The sequence below is a fragment of the Manis javanica genome, chromosome 18 (genome assembly GCF_040802235.1).
Source record: "Manis javanica isolate MJ-LG chromosome 18, MJ_LKY, whole genome shotgun sequence".
NCBI lineage: Eukaryota > Metazoa > Chordata > Mammalia > Pholidota > Manidae > Manis > Manis javanica.
In genome coordinates, this window is record NC_133173.1 from 13,600,370 (window position 1) to 13,616,716 (window position 16,347).

General features: G+C 48.5%; 1 protein-coding gene and 1 long non-coding RNA gene across 2 annotated transcripts in view; one reads left to right on the forward strand and one right to left on the reverse strand.

Moving 5' to 3' along the window:
* Positions 1-16,058, forward strand: part of PGPEP1L (pyroglutamyl-peptidase I like) — a 31,600-nt gene extending 15,542 nt beyond the window's left edge. The window contains 4 exon segments of the mRNA XM_017670346.3: positions 13,911-14,033; positions 15,051-15,277; positions 15,589-15,735; positions 15,737-16,058. Of these exon segments, the coding sequence (XP_017525835.3) occupies positions 13,911-14,033; positions 15,051-15,277; positions 15,589-15,735; positions 15,737-16,016 (777 nt within the window). The 3' untranslated portion in view covers positions 16,017-16,058.
* LOC140847307 (uncharacterized) lies at positions 1,784-10,892 on the reverse strand. The gene is made up of 5 exons (XR_012127239.1): positions 10,679-10,892; positions 10,186-10,255; positions 6,720-6,878; positions 2,993-3,072; positions 1,784-1,971 (listed from the first exon to the last, which is right to left on the reverse strand). It is a non-coding gene; the product is annotated as an uncharacterized lncRNA (long non-coding RNA).
* Positions 16,059-16,347: the final 289 nt, after the last annotated feature.

The window sequence follows — 16,347 nt, forward strand, 5'->3', positions numbered from 1 at the left end:
CATTGAAATTTGTGGCATGCTGCTAATGCGTAACTTAGGGGGAAATCTGTAGCGCTGAACAACAATATTAGAAAAAAGAGGGGTCTCAAATCAGTGACCTCAGCTTCTACCATAGGAAACTAGAGAAAGAAGAGCAAATTAAATCCAAACCCAGGAGAAAAAAGGAAATAGTAAAGATCAAAGCAGAAATCAATGAAACAAAGAGCAGAACCATAACAGTGAAACCAAAGAAATCAAAAGCTGGTTCTTTGAAAAAAATCAATGAAATTGATAAACCTCTAGCCAGACTGGCCAAGAAAAAAAAGTGGGAGTGAGAGAGAGAATAATTCCTATTGGTTTTAAAATTCAATTATCACTGCCTGGCTTTAGGCCCTGGTTCCACACTCACCCTGCTCCCATCAAAGTCATTAAGGCCTCTTTTTTGCCATTTTACTTGACATTTCTGGGGTCCTAAAAATCTCTGTGGTAGATACAGTATTGTTATTGTTCCTATTATACAGGTAAGAAGACTGAGGCCCCACTTGGCCAGATCCTCCATTATTCTCCCTTTCTTGGCTTGAAAGGTGCTGCAAGGATTCAATCAAATAAAATAACCTGTGAAACTTTAGCTTAGCTCCTCTTTACTGACAGCTCCAAGATGCATCGAATAAACCATCTAATCATGAGCTTCCCTTACCAGGACAACACCCTCTTCTAACCAGCTTGCCATCCTCAAACCGTGGCCAGTCGAAAAGCCTGAAATCGCCGCTGTTCCTACCTCTTCCCCTGTTCCTGGGAAAATAGCCACATTTTGATTGTTCTGGGTTTGCAGTACAGCATTTATGTGCAAATAATTGCCAACTGTGACCACGTCTCTTGAGGACCCCTCAGTTCCTGAGACAAACAGCAGCCCAGATACGGTCACCCCTTCAGAGTGTCAAGCTGTCATCTGAGAAGATGACTTGTAGATGCTGATGCCATAGGACTCCGGGAGGCTTTCAGATATAGAAAAGGCTAGGCTTCATTAAAATCCCCACGTAATGATTAGTCCTGCCTGAAAGGTGATGTCAGCCTGGGCTAAGTGACTTACTGTGAATTTAGCCTCTCTTCAAACTGCATTTTTTGCCAAGTCAAAAAATGTTGGTGGGGGAGCACAATGGTGAAGTTCATAGACCCTTTTCTTGAGTTGTGATAAAGTATGCATAATGATAAATTTACCATATTAATCCTTTCCAAGTGTACAATTTGGTGGCATTAAGTACATTCACATTGTTGTGCAACCATCACCACCACCATCCATCTCGAACTTTCCATCATCCCAAACAGAAACCCTGTACCCCTTAAACTGTAACTCCACACTCCCCCTCCCCCAAGGCCCTGGGAACCACCCTTCTATGGTTTTCTGTGAACTGGACTATTCTAGCTGCCTCGCATAAGTGAATGACAGCATTTGTGTCTGGCTTATTTCACCATAAAGCTCTATTTCTGCCCACATCTGCTACTGAACGTGGCCCCCTCCCCCCATTACGCTGTTCTCTCTGAATCTGCCCCTCCTTCTCGCCTGTCTGACCTGGTCTTCAGTTTGTTTCCAAAACCTAATACAGGCTGAGAACATGGTTGGGGCAAAATTAATATTTTTGAAGGACTATCATTATTAGTGGAAATATATTCCCAAGGAAGCAAAAAGCAGCCGTCTTTCTTTTAGCAGTGCATTTGTTTTCCAATTACAAATGAGCAATTACACAAGACCTCCAAATGCCACCAAGAAAGACAAAGAAAAACAGATTGTACGTCTCCACCTGAGAAGAAAGTGATGCACGTCCTCCTGATCTTTAATACCACGCTCTCTGTATCCTGGGTCTGCTGCTGCAAATCAAGTGGCTCCAGGACTTAGTGGTGTCAAACAACCACCATTTTATCTCTTGCAGCTCTGTGGGTCAGCTGGGCTCAGCTGGGCCATCTTTCTGCTGTCTTGCTTGGAGTTTTCACAAGCTGTGGAAAGATAGAGGCCTGGGCAGGATCAGAGTGGCTTGGCTGGTGTGCTTAGACAGGAGGGCATCTGTCCCTCTATGTGAGGTCTCTCCCCGCACAAAAGCTGTCAGGCCTTCTAAAGCCTTCGACTGTAAACTGGCTGGATTCTGTTGATTAAAATGAATCACAGACCAGCTCAGATTCGATGTGGGAGGAGATGATACCAGGATGTGACTGTTCGAAGGCCTGCTTCATTCCAGCGTCTTAGTTCCAGCTGCTATCACAGAACAACAGAGACTGGTGGCTTAAACAACAAACATTTATTTCTCCCAGTGCTGGAGGCCGGAAGTGCCAGCAGGCTTGGGTTCTTGATGAGGGCCCACTTCCTGATCATGACCTCACAGCCTTTCCTTAGTGAGTTCCCGTCTCTTTGTGCCCTTGTAAGGGTGCTAATCCCATCAAGAGGTCCCCGTCCTCATCATCATCCCAACCTAATTGCCTCCCAAAGGCCCCACCTCCTAACACCGTCGCACTGGGGATTAGAGCTTCAACCTATTAATTTTGGGGGAACACACTCAGTTCATAGGAGGGGTCATTTTGGAGCTATGCTACCATATGAACTAATATTTCCCTTTGGAAGGGTTACCCCAGTTCCCTCTTGCAGGAGCAGTGATGAGTGTGCATGTGACTTCCTATGCACCCCAATACTGGGGTATGATTTTTAAAACCTTTGTGATTCATTGATATAAATGCTATTAAAGCAGTCTTCTTAAACTGAGACAAAGGTCACTGAAAGCAGGGGAAAGGTGTCACTAAACTCAATTCCTGTAAGTTTCCTGACTTTTTAGGAACTGAAAATAATCTCTGTAATGAGTTTGGCTCTGTCTGTTTGAAAATATTTTCAAGCTTTCTACAGATGTGATTCTCTCGTGGTTTGGACTGACTCTAATCATGGTCAATGCATTGCACAGGAAAAATATCTCCTGTATTTAATTTTGAAAAATAAACTAAAAATAAAATTGAATGTAAACATCCTACTCACTCATTTGGACAACAAAGACCTGTGGTCCCTCTTCAGTGTGTGTCCCATAAGGCACTTCTTTGTCAGTCAGACTTTCAGATCTAGGCATTTGGAAAATTTGTTTGATTAAAAACAAATGTCAACGTGGGTAGAGTATTATTGTGTCTTGTTTGGAATAATCCTGGAATCCCAGTGAAGCTGCCACTAGCATTGGCTAAATATTCATTCTGCAGCATTGGCTAAATATCCAGTCATTCTGCATCCATGGGGACACAGGTCAGAGACAGGCCAGTCACTCCCTCTTTCATTCCACAACACCTGGCCCACACCTGCTGTGCACCGGGCACCCCCGGGGCCAGGCATCCAGCAGTACAAGCCAAAGCCTTGAGTTCCATGATGACAGGCTCTGCATGGGGAAACAGAAGCAACACAATGCCAATGAGTGCTCAGGGCCATGGGGACAGCGATTCAGGAATGCCTAGCAGACACGGGCCGGGAAGGCCTGAGTATGCAACCTTTCAGCTGGGACCTGAATGACAAGGAGAAGCCACTCTGGAAGGGTTCCAGGCAGAAGGAGCTCCTGCTGCAAAAGCATGGATAGCAGCTCAGGACCACAGCTAGGAAACTGGAAAGAGAGGCGGGGAGGGCACTATAGGCAGGGGAGCTTGTACCTCCACTTTCCAGACCCAAGGTCCTTTGCCTACGCGTATCCAAGTAATTAAACTTGCAGGAGGAATGTTGGGTTGTTCTGCTCTGTCTTCCACTGGGAAGAAGTTACATGTGCTGGAAAGAGTAAGGATGACTTTCCATTCCCCTGCAGAGACCAAGTTTCAATTCAGCAGACTCAAAGTCAGGGGTAGGCAGGGAAACTGATACTCAGGGAGCAATTTATTTGGTAAAACATCTCCCTTGCAATGAGGAGTCCCTACCGAAGTCCGGGCTACTACCCCCCAACACAGAGCCCAACCTGTGTCAAGAACACGGACTGTGGCTTTTGCAGCCTAAACAGCCTTCCTAAAGGCCCCTGACTTTTCTTGTTAGGAATCATGTCGATGGTCTGGGTAAGCCTTGGCTCCTGGCTGCCAAGAAGACCTCGGGCTTCCATGCGCCTGGGGGAAGCTCCCAGAAGCCTACATCTGCCCAGGCTCCCAGATGGGGACTGGGGCCTCCCTGAAGCTGAGAGTCACTGTTGACAGACCATGAGGGTGTGTTGTTATTCTTGGGACAAAACCACTGAAGATGTATTTAGCCAGTGCTAGTGGCAGCTTCCTTTCTGGCCAGCTCTCAAATGGCACAGACGCCCATTGCTATTATTTGATTAGACAGAGGGGAAGATCATCTCCCATCCCTTCTCTTTCCCACCCAGCCCTGTCCAGTTACCACAGGCCAAATGTAGCTGAAACATAAGAAGTTGAAAGGTAATATCCCTAATACATAAAGAGCTTCCATAAATAGAAAAAATAATGGCAAATGACTCTATAGAAAAGTGGGCTAAATGTATAAAGAGACAATTTACAGGAAAAGGAATACAAATGGCTTTTGCCCATGTGAAAATATGTTTGAACTTGTTCATAAGAGAAAAGCAAATTAAAACTACACACAGATCAGACTGGCAAAAATCCACAAACTTGACAACTAATGTGCTAGACTGCAAAGTTGATGGGCACTGTTATACTTTGCTTGTGAGAATGTAACATGGTACCACCCTGGTGGAGGGGAATTTGGCAAAGTGATATGTACGTGTATCATATAATCCAGCAAATTCCTAAGAAGTGCTCCCTAAGATATACTGACAAAACTATGAAAAGGCACATGCACAAAGAGAAAGTATGTACAAGAAAAGTCATATCTGTTCGTTCCATGTTTGTTTATGATTATTAAAAAATGGTTTTTAATAATAAGATTATTTAAAAAGTCATAAAATTTACAAAATGGTTTCCTATGGAAGGAAAAGGAACTAGACTAGTAAAACTTGTTTTCTAGATTAAACATTGGAACCATGTAGAGTATTTTACAGATTAATAAAGCAAAATTAAATTTTAAAAGAACAATCCACAGAAATTAAAAGTACATTGAGTTAATAAGCCTAATAGTATATCCAGTTAGTGACAAAACCACACAGTGAGAGTGGTTTTGAAAACACAGCAATTTACTTTAAAGACAAAAAAATAAAAATCTTAAAGTTTTCAGTAATTATATTGTTGGAGATAGGATTAATATTATTGTTCTGAGACTATTATAAATAGGTGTTGGATAAAGTGAAATGTACATTGAGGAATATTTAGCATCTATACCTCTGGGGCACTGACAGTAGCTTTCTCCCCAGTAGGCCTGTGTTTGATCAGACATCCCCACAGGGGGCTGTCTCACTGTGGAGGGCCACTGCAAGGGGGCAGTGATATCTTAATTTAGGGTGAAATGTCATATGAGTCCAATAATACAGGATTTGTCTTTTTTTTGATGGGCTTATTTCATTTAGCATAATATCTTCCAGGTTCATCCGGGTTGTAGGATGTGCCAGAATTTTCTTCCTTTTCAAGGCTGACTAACATTCTGTTGTTTGTATATGCCCCATTTGTTTATCTGCTCATCCATAGATGGACATTTGAGTCAGTGCCACCTCTTGGCTATTGCGAATAGTGTTGCAATTAACCTGGGTGAGCAAACATCTCTTTGAGATCCTACTTTCAAATATTTTGGATATATACATCCAGAAAGAGGATTACTGGATCATATGGTAATTGCATTTTTAATATTTTGAGGAACTTCCGTACAATTTTCCGTAGCAGCTGCACCATCTTACATGCCTACCAACAGTGCGCAAGTGTTGCCGTTTCTCCACATACTCAACAACATTTGTTACTTTCCGTTTTTCTTTTCATAGCGTCCATCCTAACAGGCAGGAATTTCTGTTTTTAGTCTATAGAAGGAAATTAAGAAAGAAATGAACCTTGGCCAGCATTTTATAGCTGCACTGATGCTGGCCTTGCTTTGCACGTCCTCAGGTCCCCGGACAGGTGTCACTTTCTGAGGGAGGAAGGACTGTGTCACCCTTGGGGCAAGGGATGCCATAGTGATAGAGTGCTCCCTTTTCAAGTCATTTCTAATTTATTACAAAGTATTTCAGCCGGTTAATGAGTTTTTGGATTATATTATAAAGTTTTAATTAAGCTAATCCTCAAATTATGATCTTGGAATCTCACAAAGATGATCTGCAAAAACCCACAGATAGAAGGTAATGTGAATAATGCCAATCTGAGTAAATATGCAAAAACGCCTGAGTGATACTTCTATCCCTTTGCCAGCCACTTTTTAAATATAAAAGCACTGACAATCCAATAAGAAGTGATCCCCCCACCCAAAAAAAGGGAAGAATTAAGAAAACCACTGAAAATAGATTTATAGCCACTTATTAACAATGAAGCCTGCTTGAAGTATGTATCATGCCTTGAAGCATCAAGGCATCAGCTAATGACTGTGTGTATGTGTGTGTGTGTGTCTGTGTGTGCATGTACATGTGCACACTAGAATCTTTTATTAAAAGGGCATGTGATCAAAAATATTCAGAGACAACTGCTCCAAAGAGAGGATGGGAATTATGGGAGTGCTGTGTTTCATCGTTGGGTTGGGATTTTCAGACAAGAACGACCCAGTAGTTTGGAGGAATGGCTTAAAGGATATTGGGAGTGGTAGGACAATTGTGACATGCAGAGAAAGGAAATGGGCATTGTTAAGGAAAGAGAGTGACCTTTATGCAGATTCCCAAGATTCCCCAAACTTCTGGTGAGGGCTGTGGTCGGCCCTGTGCAGTTGGCAACCACTCCTGTGGTCACATCTCCTTTGGGGCTGCTGCCTGGAGCTCCTCTCTTCTTTACAACTTATCCTCGTTGAGCCTCGGTTTCCCTGTCTGTAAAACAGGGAGGGACATTGTTCTCACCTCACCATCAGGTTGAGGTGAGGGGGTAGGCCCAGTGCCTGTACACAGTATGAGTTCTCCAGGGACGGCTAGTCTCATTATGGGACTGTTTTTTATTAAGCTTTTGAACAAGAAAAATAGTATGTCCTTTGTAAAATCTGACAGAGTATAGAGAGAAACAGGAATCACCCCTATAAATGTCAGTTATGCTGCAATAATAAGGAAAAATCATCCCTAATTCTTCCCTCAAGGGATAACCAGGTCAGTACATTTCCATTTCCATAAATGGCTATAGGGAACAGTCTGAGATCTGGATTTTTATAAAACTTATTCCCTCTCAGGGGTTATCCTGTGAAAACATATTCTTTGTGAAATCCTTTTGAACGACTATGTTATACCCCACTACGGCTGTCCTACGCTTCGCATGTGGGGCCTCCTGTCATCTCCACAGCTTCTTCTCCGGCCCACTGAGCTCCGTCCACATCTGGCTTTAGCTTCCCCCTCTCTCTGTCAGCCTGCGTGGTGTTGCGGCCTGCACCTGGGTCTCAGCTACCACCTGACGGCCCCCAGGTCCTTTCCAACCCAGCAGGGCAGGAAGGACCCCTGACCACCCCCTGTGCTGCTGTCATCCTCCGGTGTGCACGCCTGAGCACATGCACACACACACACACCAAGATTCTCAGCTGGGGCCCAGCACAGATCACAGGAGGGGTCTTGTCCACATCTGATGTTTGATGGATGAACGAGGGAAAGAAAAACAAAGAATGGACAGAGGAAGGAAGGAGGGAGGGAGGGAGATGCACACATCTTTAAGCCTCACTCTTCCCTTTCTTTGCACACTCCTGCTAATCCCCTGAGCCCTGGGCAGAGCCTACTGGGCAGAGTAGGCATGCGGCCTACTCGGGCTGCAACTCCACATGCACGGTTTTGCTTAACCTTCACAGCAAAGCTTACAACAGAGGGCCTGTCATTACTATGTTTTTCAGAGAGGGAAACCAAGGCTCAGCAGCTTCCAATCACTTGCCCAAACTCCTGCAATCAGAGGTAGAAGGAGTGGGGTTTGGGCTCCTTCTATCTACCCCCAGGCTTCTGCAGCCCAGGGAGCCCCAAAGCAGCCCTTGGAACCAGGAGTCCTGTCATCGCTTTCTTTTCTGTCCGTGTCTGCTCTGTGAACGTGACCCCCCCAGGACACGCCAAGCCCTGAGCGGGAGCCATGCTGCAGGTGCTCGGGGAGCATGTCTTGAATGATGGAATGAAGGAAGGTGCCCCTGCCTCCTGGTGCCAGCGCCCAGTGCTCATTTCATGAGGGAAGAATCAGAATTTGGAAGAACAGCAACTGTTTTGCAACACCAGTTGGTGCCACAGCCTCCGTGGATTTGAAAAAATTCAGAGAGCAACTGGTATCTATTTTCCTTCATCTAGTTCCCTTTGTTAAACTGCCATGTGTTCTTGGAGACCAAATTTCAGAGGACGTGGAGACAGGGAAAAGCGGACAGAAGAGGCAGAGGGCAGGGCTCCTCCTTTCCCCTTTGCCCAGGACCTTTGCCACCTTTTCAGGCTTGTTTGAGGGGTTATGGACCTTGCACAGGCCCCCAGCACCCTGCTTGCCTGGTCATTCTCCTGGCTAGACAAGCAATCTCCTGGGCTCCACTTTGGGGAGGTGGTCCCAGGCTCTGTCCCTCCCCGCTTGCAGAACAGAACATTCTGCAGTTCTGGCTGAGAAAGCGTGCCAGTCCAGAAAGCACAAACCCTTGGCTCTCTCTGGGTCTGCAGGGAATGCACACTCTCCTTGCTAAGACAACCAGCCCTTCTGGTTGTTTTAAAAAGGGTGGCAGCAGCCAGTGGCCCGCCGTCTGCTTGTTCTACTCACTGCAAAATGTTCTACTCACTGCTTCCGACAGCCCCCAGGCTCATCAAATTCTAATAAGTGTCACTTTCAGTAAATACCCCCTGCATGACTTTCTTAAATTAATGTGAGTTAATTATAAGCATTGATGCTTCATGGGAAATCCTGTGTGCCAGGTACTGTGCTGGGCACTTTTTGCACATCATCTCATCTCATTTAATATTCATGAAAACCCCTCTGACTTTTAATTATCTCCATTTCACAGGTGAGAAAACTGAGGTGCACCAAGGCTGAATAACATATCCAAGTTTAGCCTGTGAAGGGGGCACAGCCAGGTCTCAAACTGCCTTCTTTCTGACGTCAGAGCCCATGCCTTACCCTGTGGCACTATAGCTGCAGTCTGACTTGGCACGCACCCACTTCTGCCCTGCACCTCCTCATCTCAGGCTCACGTTGGTGGTGACCACCGGCTTGGCTTATTTTTTGTAAAATGCCTTTACCACCATAGGTCATGGTGTAGGTGGCCCAGGACACCATGTGTGTGTGTGTGTGTGTGTGTGTGTGAGAAAGAGAGAGAGAGAGAGAGAGAGAGAGAGAGAGAGAGAGAGAGAGAGAGAGAGAGAGAGAAGAGAAAGAGAATGCAGGAATGCAGAGTGGCCATGAGGCAGTGCCTGGCAACTCGCTCCGTGATTTCAAGTTGGAAGAAGTTCTTCAATATCCCACAGCAGATTCTAACTGCTGTTCCAGGTTGTCTGAGGCACTTTAAGCATGGCTGAGCTGGCATGCACCTGAAACCCAGCCAGTCTTTGTCGCATTACTGACCAGAAGCTCTCTGTATTAGTCAGCTCCAGCTGCTGTAACAAAACAGCATAGGCTGAGGGGCTCAAATGACAGACACTTCTCCCACAGTTCTGGAGGCCGGGAAGGCCACAGTCAAGGCACTGGCAGATGTGGCTCCTGGTGGCAGCCCTTTTCCTGGTGTGCAGAGGACTGCTCTCTGGCTATGTCTTCATACAGAAGAGAAAGAAAGGCTCTTGTATCTTCTCCTCTTCTTCTAAGGGCGCTAATCCTGTCTTAGGGCTCCACCCTCAGGACATCATCCAAACCCAATTCTCTCCCAAAGGCCCCCACATACCATCTCACTGGAGGGTAGTTTTCCAACATATGAATTTTACTGGGGGTGCCTTTCAGTCTGTAGCAACCCCCTACACAATACAGCTGCCCCCACATCCTGGTGACCTCAGGATGGCTGCAGACTTCCCAGGACCGTCTAAGTAGCTTGACCAAGACCTGGGTGAGGCCTGCAGCCAGCGGAGGTGTAGTGCTCTCCTGTCTGCCCCCTGTCCTCCGTGGGGGACATCCATCGGCCCCAGGGGAAGCAGCCGGCCTGGCACTTGGAGCCCTAAAGTGCAGGCGGCAGTGACACCTCCTCCCAGGGGAGGCTGGCTGCACCTTAAAAGAGTCCGTGTCCTTGATGAGGGGGCAGGTCTGCCAAGCTTCAGCTCCTCCTTCATCAGGACAACTGTGGGAAGAAAGAGGAGGAGGGTGACATTCTAGTTAGCAAGATAAAGTACACCAGTAAGACACGGGAGAATTCCAAAGCAATATATGAACAAGTTCAAGTTTATGCTGGTCCACAATCCTTCCTCTGAAATTCTTATATTCAAAGATCTCTAAATATTAGAAGTTTTTCCTAATTTATTTGGTGGCAAAAAATGACCCGAGCTGATGGGAGGCAATGTACTTAGCATCCATCTGTATTGATTGCACTGACAACACCTGCTCCCATTTCCTGGCGTTACTGTGGCTCGCTTCCAAGCACAGCCCAGACCAGGAGTTCTACTAGAATCAATGGGGGGCGGGGTTTGCCCAAGTCCCCTGGCAGTGCCCTGCGCCCCATGCCAGCTCTGCGAATGCCAAGGACTGGCTTCCCCATACTTCTTACTTTGGCAAGAGCGATGCCATCAGGCCTTGGAGAGGGTGATGGGTTGCGTGTTGTCATAAAACGAGCCATCTGGACACAGAGAGGGACACACACAGAGGGAGGGTGAGGTGACTGCTGGAGTGACGCTGCCACAGGCTGAGAAACATCTTTGGTGCCCAGGAGGTGGAAGGGTCGAGGTGGGACCTTCTCCTACAGGGCTCGGGGAGCGGGGCCCTGCTGACACCGCCGTTCGGGGCTCCTTCCCTGTAGGTAGAATGATAAAGCTCTGTTCTAAGCCACCCAGGCTGTGGCATCTTGTGATGACAGCCACAGGCCCCTCATGCACTGCAGCTCCCCAAACCAGCCCCCGGCCTGCACAGCAGCTGGAAGATCCCTGGGGTGTCCCGAGGCTCTCTCTCCTCTCCTCTCCCAACTGGCTGGAGGGAGGGGAAGCAAAAGCCGTGGTGGGGGAGAAAAGGAGGGGGTTCCCACCGTGGCCTGCCCTAGCCTGAGCTCTACAGGCAGAGCTGGGTCCTTACGTGAAGAGGGGGCACTGGCCACTCTGCAGGGCCGGCAGGGTGCTGGGCCACAGGGGCCTGTGCCGGTCTGCGTGCGCGGCTGTCTCCATCCCTCAGGCACTGCGTCCGTTGCAGGCTTACCGAACACAATTCATTGATGTCCACACAGAGAGCAGAACGAGAGCGGGGCTGCAGCCCTGACAGCAGGTTCCGTTTGGTTCTGGGGCTCCTCTGCCACCTTTGCTCAGAGCCAGACTCTGTGAGAACTCCACTGAGCGGAAGATTCTAGTTCTTCACAGATGGTTGGGTTCGAGAAGCAGCCGGGAGCCACACCTTGGCCTGCTTACCCTCATGACAAGGAAAAGGTGACCCCGGAGTGCTACCTCCCAGTCCTGCTCCCTGCACTGGGCTACAGCCAGAGGGGCTGGGGCCCCATCAGCCTCACTGTCCAGCCTCCTCCGTTCCCCACCGAGGCCAAGATGGCGTCATAATGCCTGGAACCCCCTTGGTCTGTCTGGTCCTTGGAGAGTCCACCTGGAACTCAGCCTGCTTCCTCCAGGGCTCTCCAGGCCACTGCCCTGCATGACCTGCCCTCCTCCCACCATCAGAGTCGGGCAAATGGGGCGGGCATCTTGGCGGTTACTTTGGGAAGCAAACATGGCTTGAGCTGGTCGAGGGAACTGGGCTTCTGAGTGGGCGTCTGGGGCACAGAGCACAGCCCTCTGGAAGGCTGATGTTGGGTGTTGGCCAGAAGAGCCCTTCAGGAGAACAGTGCAGGCCAGCCCACACTGGGGCACTCCATCCCTGCCTGTCTCCTCCGAAGCCTGGGCCTGGCCCCTGGAATCCCTGGCCTGTGACCCTGGGGCAGGCCTGACAGTCCTGGCTGCACTCCCCCCTCCAAGGGTGCATGCTCCTAGATGTCCTGCAGTGCCAGGAAAGGGAGGCAGGGAAAATGGAGGCACTAATCCCAAACCATCTTGGTGACAAGCCCAGCTCCTGGCGCAGGGAAAGGACTTGGTCTTCTTAGGAGTGGCCTTTACGTTCCTGACTGAACCTTCACCAACAGTGAAATGCACACCTCTAAGGTCTCACTCTGTTGGTTTCCTTCCTTCTAAACTGCCTGCTGCTTCCCCTGCCCTTGAAGGAGGGTGTCCTCCTTGACCTTGGGTTTTCTCCATAGCCCCATCACTTTCCCTGTGGTCTCTCACCTAAACCCATGGCTTTTTTTTTTAAATTAAATTAAATTTTTTTAAAATTTTGGTATCATTAATCTACAATTACATGAAGGACATTATATTTACTAGGCTCCCCCCCTCAGCAAGTCCCCCCCACATCCCCGTTCACAGTCACTGTCCATCAAAATAGTAAAATCACTACTTGTCACCAAGATCACAGTCACTGTCCATCTGCGTAGTAAGATGCTGTAAAATCACTACTTGTCTTCTCTGTGTTGCGCAGCCCTCCCCGTGCCCCCCCAACACTATACATGCTAATCGTAACGCCCCCTTTCTTTTCTTCCCGCCCTTATCCCTCCCTTCCCGCCTGTCCTCTCCAGTCCCTTTCCCTTTGGTAACTATCAGTCCATTCTTGGATTCTGTGCTTCTGCTGCTGTTTTGTTTTTTCAGTTTTCTTTTGTTCTTATGCTCCACAGATGAGTGAAATCATTTGGTACTTATCTTTCTCTGCCTGGCTTATTTCACTGAGCATAATACCCTCTAGCTCCATCCATGTTGTTGCGAATGGTAGGATTTGTTTTTTTCTTATGGCTGAGTAATATTCCATTGTGTATATGTACCACATCTTCTTTATCCATTCATCTACTGATGGACATTTAGGTTGCTTCCATATTTTGGTAAACCCGTGGCTTTTGCTGCCCCGACATGCCAGTGTCTCCTCAAAAGCCTCTGCGAACTCCATACAAACAGAGCTGAGGACCAACTGCCCTTGGGTACTTCACATTTGGCAGGTCCAAAACCAGCCTCATGGTACCCCCAGCCCACCTTCACCTCCTCCATCTTCTTAGGTGGCAACTGTGACCCGTTAGCAACTGGTGCACAGCCCTTCGCTGGCTCCCTAATGCCCTGGAGAGAATCCCGCCTCCAGCTAAGTGCTCCGCTGGGCACCCACAGACTTTTCTAGCTTCCTTACTGTCCTTCACCGGTGCAGTGCTCCCTGCTACACCATCGGTGGTGCTGGCTTACTCATCAAAATGTCCGGGGGTGCCACAGGCAGTTAATGCTCAGATCAGAGTCTGGAGTGCCGCCATCCTGTCCTTGGAAGGGTAGGACCCACGGAAGAAGGCTCCCAGTCCTCTGAGAGGGCCAAGTCACACCGTGTTTCCCAAAGGCCCCAGGCTCTTGGGCTCCTGTGCCTCTGCCTGTGCTTCTGCAGCTCCCTCTGCTGGGCACACCCTTCCTATTTCCTCATCTGGCTCGCCCCCTTGCATCCCCTATGACTCACCTGTATCCCCTCTGCAAACTATGTCCTCACCTGCAGGCTGGGTCAGACATGCCCCAGGGTGCCTGCAGCTCAATGGGAGAGGCTTTGCGGGACCTCACAGGGCAGGAACGCTGATTCTCCTGCTGGCCCCTGCCACCATGTGGGCTTCTTGAGGGCATGGTCCAGGACCACAGAAGGCCCTTGGAGGTGGAAAGGGTGACCCCAAATATTGGCTTTTCAGGGACACCCCCTGGCTCTCCATCAAGTGAAGTGAGTCTGCTTGCTTCTTTCTGCAGGAACTCTCCAAGCTGGGCCTGGGGAGTGACGCTGAGGTGGAGCTGAAAATTCTTCAGCTGCCCGTGGATTACAGGGAGGTGAAACAGAGGGTCACCAGAATCTGGGAAGATCTTCAGCCACAAGTAAATGACAGCTGGGGAGACTGTGGGGCTGGGTGGGGGTATGCGGCAGTGGACAATGTGGTGAAGCCCCAGAGCCTGTGAACCCCTGTTCTAGGGTTGATGGCTGAGGTGCACCCTGCCCCCATATCCCACCAGTAAGGTCCCAGCTGATTTTGTAGGGTTCAGTCTGTTTGTTAAGTTTAAACTGAAATACAGAGTAGATCTTGGAAAAAGATTCTGGAGACAGAGAAGGAGGAAAAGAAATGTAAGGTTTATTCCTAGCCAGGACTTTTCAAAGATAGTTTCCAGCTAACACAGAGGCCACTGGATTCGGTTTCAGCCATGCCCATGCAGGGAAGGTTAGCTGTAAGGTGGGACATGAGGCAAGGGCATTTTGGGCTCAGGAGCACAGTCGGAGGGTGGCTCACACTGGCAGGTGGAAGACAGGCCCCTCTGGGGACGTCCCACCACGCCCAGCCTATTTTATGGAAACAGTTACTACATAAAAAACTGACGGAATTATCCAAAAAAATAGGAAGACCAGATGATGAAATTAACAAAACACACCGTCAATCAGTTGACAACACCCCAGATGTTTTGATTAAACAGCAGCTATCTCTTCAAAGAGGAAAACTAATCAGCTCTAAAACTTCCAACATTTTTTTACACTGTGACTAGCTTCCTCTACTAGAGTCTCATAAAGAGATGGAAGAGCCCACGGAAATGTGACGCTTCTTCTCTGGTTGCCTTAGACATCAGCTGGATCCCCAGGGACAAAAGGGAATACACTAGCTTGTAAGATATTTTGAAATATAAAAGTATTTAAATTAAATGCCACATGGGTTTCCAGCCAGCTGTTTTGATCCAGTACATTAATTAGCAGAAGTAGGCAGGGAATCCCCCCGGGGTTGTGTGGCCGATCTGGGGTTTGGGATGTTCTGCACCCTCGAGTCCCTCGGCTGGGCCTTCTGCGACATCTTATGAGCAGGGCAGGCCTTGGTTTCCCAAATCTCTCTACCGCTACGTGTGTTCGGACAGCTCACTGTGCACATAGGCATGGATGCCTCCGCCAAGGCCATCTTTCTGGAACAATGCGGCAAGAACCGGGGTTATCGGGATGCGGACATCCGGGGCTTCCGGCCGGAGGGCGGCGCATGCCTTCCGGATGGCCCGGAAGTGATCACGTCGGAGGTCAGCATGAAGGCGGTCTGCAGGCGGGTGAATGTGGAGGGCACTGAGGTGACCTTTTCCCGAGACGCAGGCAGGTATGTATGTCCTCGGGGTGTCGGGTCACAGGCAGGTGGAGAAGGCGGCATGGCTGGTGGTCACGGGGGTAAAGGTGTTTTGGACCCAGTTGAAAATGTGGTCTGTTCCCCAGTTCAACCATTTGGGGGTCATGGGACAGGGAGGATTGGAGTTGGGGGAATCCCAGCTCATTCCCATTTCTTCCTGCTTCTCCACCTCCCTCTCCCCTGGCAGCAGGCCTCCCTCATGCTGTGGGGATGCTGCATTGCCCCTTCTGCTGGGTCAGAGGCTGGTCCCGGGAGTAACAACGCGGCATATTGTGTGGTTGCAGATATGTCTGTGATTACACCTACTACCTGTCTTTGCATCACGGAAATGGGTGCGCAGCGCTCATCCACATCCCTGCGTTATCACGTTGGCTCCCCGCCAGCCTGCTAGGAAAAGCCCTGCAGGTCATCATTCGAGAAATGCTGGTGGAGAGGGAGGCAGCCCAAGCTGAAAGCCTGGATCACAGAACACTCAGCCCCAGTGCTTCCAGTCAAGAGGAACCACATAGGGGGTTGCTCCTTTAGAGAAAATTACATGTTTCAATTTTGTGTGCAGAGTTCAACTGTGCTTTGGAAGACTTTAAAAATTGCTTATAAATCAGTTTACACAAAGGGGAAAAATTCTGAATTAGCCCAACGAAATCTCAAAGGGTTTTTTATTGTCAGCAAAAAGAGGAATGCTCTGAAAAGCAGACATTTCACAAGGGATTAACTAGCTTCGGTTATGGTTTTCATGACAATAAAATGAAATCACAGTAAATTTTTTTTTTCTTCTCTTAAAAGACTTTCAGTGGGCCTGTGTGAGCCTGCCCAGACTTCTGGGACCACAGACCTGTCCTGCAGAGCCCATGTGACCAACTGGCCACGGGGAACACAGGCGCAGCTGCTACTGGGGTACTTGTCTTCTGGCCTCCCAGCCTGCGCAGCCTGGTGCTGTGGGCCCTTCTGAGCCACTGAGTCTCTAATGTTTGGGTTTTCTTTTTCTACTTAAAAAAAAATTATGCTCAGTACCCATAAAACTTAGCATTTAAACCATTTTCAAA